Source organism: Manacus vitellinus, unplaced genomic scaffold, assembly GCF_001715985.3.
Source record: "Manacus vitellinus isolate BGI_N305 unplaced genomic scaffold, ASM171598v3 scaffold_0_pilon, whole genome shotgun sequence".
In the NCBI taxonomy this organism is placed as follows: domain Eukaryota; kingdom Metazoa; phylum Chordata; class Aves; order Passeriformes; family Pipridae; genus Manacus; species Manacus vitellinus.
In genome coordinates, this window is record NW_021938789.1 from 51819014 (window position 1) to 51822438 (window position 3425).

Consider the following 3425-nt stretch of genomic DNA (forward strand, 5'->3'; position numbering starts at 1 on the left):
GATCATCCATAAGACTGTTTGGGCCACCTGGAGTTTGGGCAGGTGGCAGTGCCACCATGCACACCCACCCCACAGCATGGACAGAGCCACTGCCTGCCCTTTAAAAGTTTTGTGGTGAAGGTGAAGGCAGAGAGGGGACAAAAAATTCTCACGTTTTCCTTAAAAAGTGAAACTGGGGAATATTTGCAGGGATTGAAAATCCTTTAGCATTTCTCTGAGTGATGGAGAGAGGGTGGATGCAACCTCCACCTCCTGGACAGGAGTGCAGGGCTGAGAGCCCAGTGCAGGCAGATGGACTCTAAAAGGTCATGCAGGAAGGCAACAGGGTTTGACCATGGACAGGCCGTGGCCAACCCATGGCCCAACCAGGATTTTAATTGCAGGTGGGTGGGAATTCATGCTCAGGGTCCGTCGGGGAGCATGTCTCTGCAACACAGGAGGCAGGCTGGTGCCAGGCAGCCCCAATCCCCATGCTTTTATGTTCAGAAAGGTGGGACTGGCCAGCAGCCCTGGACAGCCACCCGGGCCACCACAGCAGGGGTGACTTAGCACTGGGTGGCCTGCAGATGTCACTTGTCTGCAGGAAGCCCCACCTCTACCCTGTAGTCATAGTCACTTGCCCAACTTCTACAACTTGAATGAGCAACACTGACTCCTCCCAGGTATTCTATATCCTCTCTAAAAGCTGATTGAATAACAAAATACTCATGAAAACCTTTCTCTGCAGCAGGCAAGAGAAATCTCAGCTGCACCAGGGGCTGCTGAGGTAGATGAAACAGGAGGACGGGTCCTCTCAGGTGGTACAAGAGTGACATAGACAGAGGTAGGAAGACAAACTCAAAACTTTATTGCTGGTGTTACTCAGGGAAGGGGAAATCAACTGAATCAAGGCAAGCCCCACATGGAGCATTTCCCAACAACCAGGGCAGCGGCAACTCCTGCCAGCAGCTCCACAGGATGCAGCGTGGATCCATCTGCAATGGATAGGAGATGAGTGTCAGGGAAAAGGGCTGTGCCTCACCACACACTGTGCGTCCCCCAGTCCTTCCCTCTCCACCCTGCATGAGGTTCCCAGCAACATCTTGCTGTAGGACAGGTCACTTTTGTCACATGTCCATGGCCATTTCCCCACTGTAGCAACCCTGTGTCAGTAGGAGACACTCTGGGAAGCCTTTTGGCCATGTGTGATGGCAGCTTTATAAACCAGCACCAGCACCCCCAGCTTACCAGAATGTACCCTGCTCCTTCCTGCGGTTGATGTCTCTCTTTATTTGGCAAACAGAGCACACAGGGCACCACAGGGTGATACAGAAGTCAGAGCAAATGGACCCCTGTTAGGAAGAAATTAGTTAGGGACACCGGCTTCCCAAAAGCCATGTTCCAGACAAGGTTGGCTGCAGCATCCTGGGTAGCAGACACTGAAGCCCAGGGCTGGTGAATCCCTGGCACTATGGAAAGGAAGAAGAGAGTCCTTTGTGCAGGTTGCAGATAGCTACTTCCCCTTTGACTTCTGAGGTTCACACTGGGGACAAAAATGCACACAGAAAGAGACAATTTGGGTAACGTGAACTTGGGCCCCCGTGATTTGCACTTGGCGTGGCACCAGTCCACCCCCTGCAGGATGGAAGCCCTTCACATATGTACTGTCCACCTGTCTCCCAAATCTGATTACAGATCCTTACCTGTATAACCAATTTCATCTATTCTTTAATCTGCCCACAATTATCTCTAATCTCGCCCATCTTTCAAAGATCACAGGAGGAAGCAGCAGCCCAGGCTCTGCAAGCCCCTGTGGTCAGCAGCAGCTGAAGGCAGGACACTGCCTCCAGTGAAGGAGCTGTGTCCAATTTATGTGTGTTGTTGGATACCAGCGCAGGGATCAGCTCAACTGAGGATGTCCCAGCTCCTGTTCCGTGCTCTGGCATCATGCAGGATACGGAAGGGAAAACAATGGGGAGGGGAAAGCACTGCTGCCCTGTGCTCATCCCCCATAGAATCATCAAATAAACCGGGTTGGAAAAGACCTCCCAGATCATCAAGCCCAACCCTTGATCCAACATTGCTGTGGTTACTAGAGCATGGCCTGAAGTGCCACATCCAGTCTCATCTTAAAAACCTCCAGGGACAGTGAATCCACCACCTCCCTGGGGGGCACCTCGCCTTTCAGCCTCGCAGCAGGGTGAGGGGGCAGGTTACCCACTGACCGGGATGTTGTATCTGGTGCGGTAGAGGGTCCTCATGGCCACGCTGGTCCCACACAGGAAGCACTCGTTCATGTCCCCAGCCACCTTGTACCCCAAGCAAGGGTAGCAGAAGCTTCCACAGAGACCTGTGGGACAGTGAGATATGGGCTTGGCTGAGGGGTTCGAAGACTGAGGAAAGGGGGAAAGGCCAGCCAGGAATGTGACCATGGGAGCTGTGACTCTTGACCTCAGGCAAGAGCTTCTCTCTTGCTAGTACCCACAAAAGTAGGGTTTGCAGAAGGGGCAATGCTGCAGAAGGAGCAGGGAGAACACCAGAAACACATCATGAACCAACAGCAGGAATGAGGAGTATATATGTACTTACACACGCCACAGTCAGAGCAGCAATCCATCAGCCCAGTCTGCCATCTGCCTGGCTGTTGGGCAGTTGAAAACTGGGGCTGGATCACAACCACATTTTGAGAGTCCATTGCCAGCACAGCGTTAGGTCCCTCCGGGCAGTTTGTGGTCTGGAAGGAAAAGCCATGAGAGAAAGATGCTGCAGGTGTTTCTGAAGTGGGTGTCTTGCTCAGGCTGCTGCATTCAAAGAGAGGGCAACACAGGTCTCAGGGGCATTTCCACTGCCAGAGTACTGCCACCCCCACCACAAAGTGGGGGGCGCAGCACTGCCAGGAGCTGCCGCCGCCCTCTGAAGCAAAGCCCTCCCCAAAACCAGCCTCCCACCAAAGGCAGCAGCACCTCATCCCCTGCCTGTGCAAGTAAATTGCTTCTGTAGAGGCAGAAGTCCTTTTGCTTCAGAACTGCAGTGCTTCAACCTTCAATCCTGTCTTCTCATCTCCAGTTCATCTTCCATTATTATCTGCTTAAAATGTTTTGGGTTGGGTATTTTGTTGTTGTTATGATCACAGTCTCCCAAAGCTTAGTTCTAGCTTCCCCAGGCTCTCAGTAGTTGTTCCATGATCATCTCAGTCTATTTGCCTCCCCCTCTCCCTTCTTTCTTCACCTGCTTTCTTAGCGGGCTTCAAGGCAGTGGGTTTTCCTTGTTTCTTTCCATTGTTCTTAGCCCAGTCACCAGTTCCTATTCCTCCTCCACTTGACTGATTGTGCCAATGCATCATCCTCCTCTTCCTCAGTCTCCTAGGGTCCCCATAGACCCTATAGAGGATACTCCCACAGAAAGTCCCATGCAGACACATCCCCTGCCCTATGCCCAAGCTCAGC

The 3425-nt window shown here is 52.4% G+C and overlaps 1 protein-coding gene across 2 annotated transcripts; it reads right to left on the reverse strand.

Annotated features, from left to right (window-relative positions):
* Nucleotides 1-824: 824 nt before the first annotated feature.
* On the reverse strand, nucleotides 825-2707 carry LOC103763478 (placenta-specific gene 8 protein). 2 transcript variants are annotated; one of them, XM_018084896.2, is made up of 4 exons: nucleotides 2569-2707; nucleotides 2205-2329; nucleotides 1228-1331; nucleotides 825-974 (listed from the first exon to the last, which is right to left on the reverse strand). In XM_018084896.2, coding segments are annotated over exons 1-4 (336 nt in total). In that variant the 5' UTR covers nucleotides 2675-2707; the 3' UTR covers nucleotides 825-973. The 2 variants fall into 2 exon arrangements, with proteins under 2 accessions (XP_017940385.1, XP_008928496.1); XM_008930248.2 differs by lacking the exon at nucleotides 825-974 and having other exon boundaries at nucleotides 1224-1331.
* Nucleotides 2708-3425: the final 718 nt, after the last annotated feature.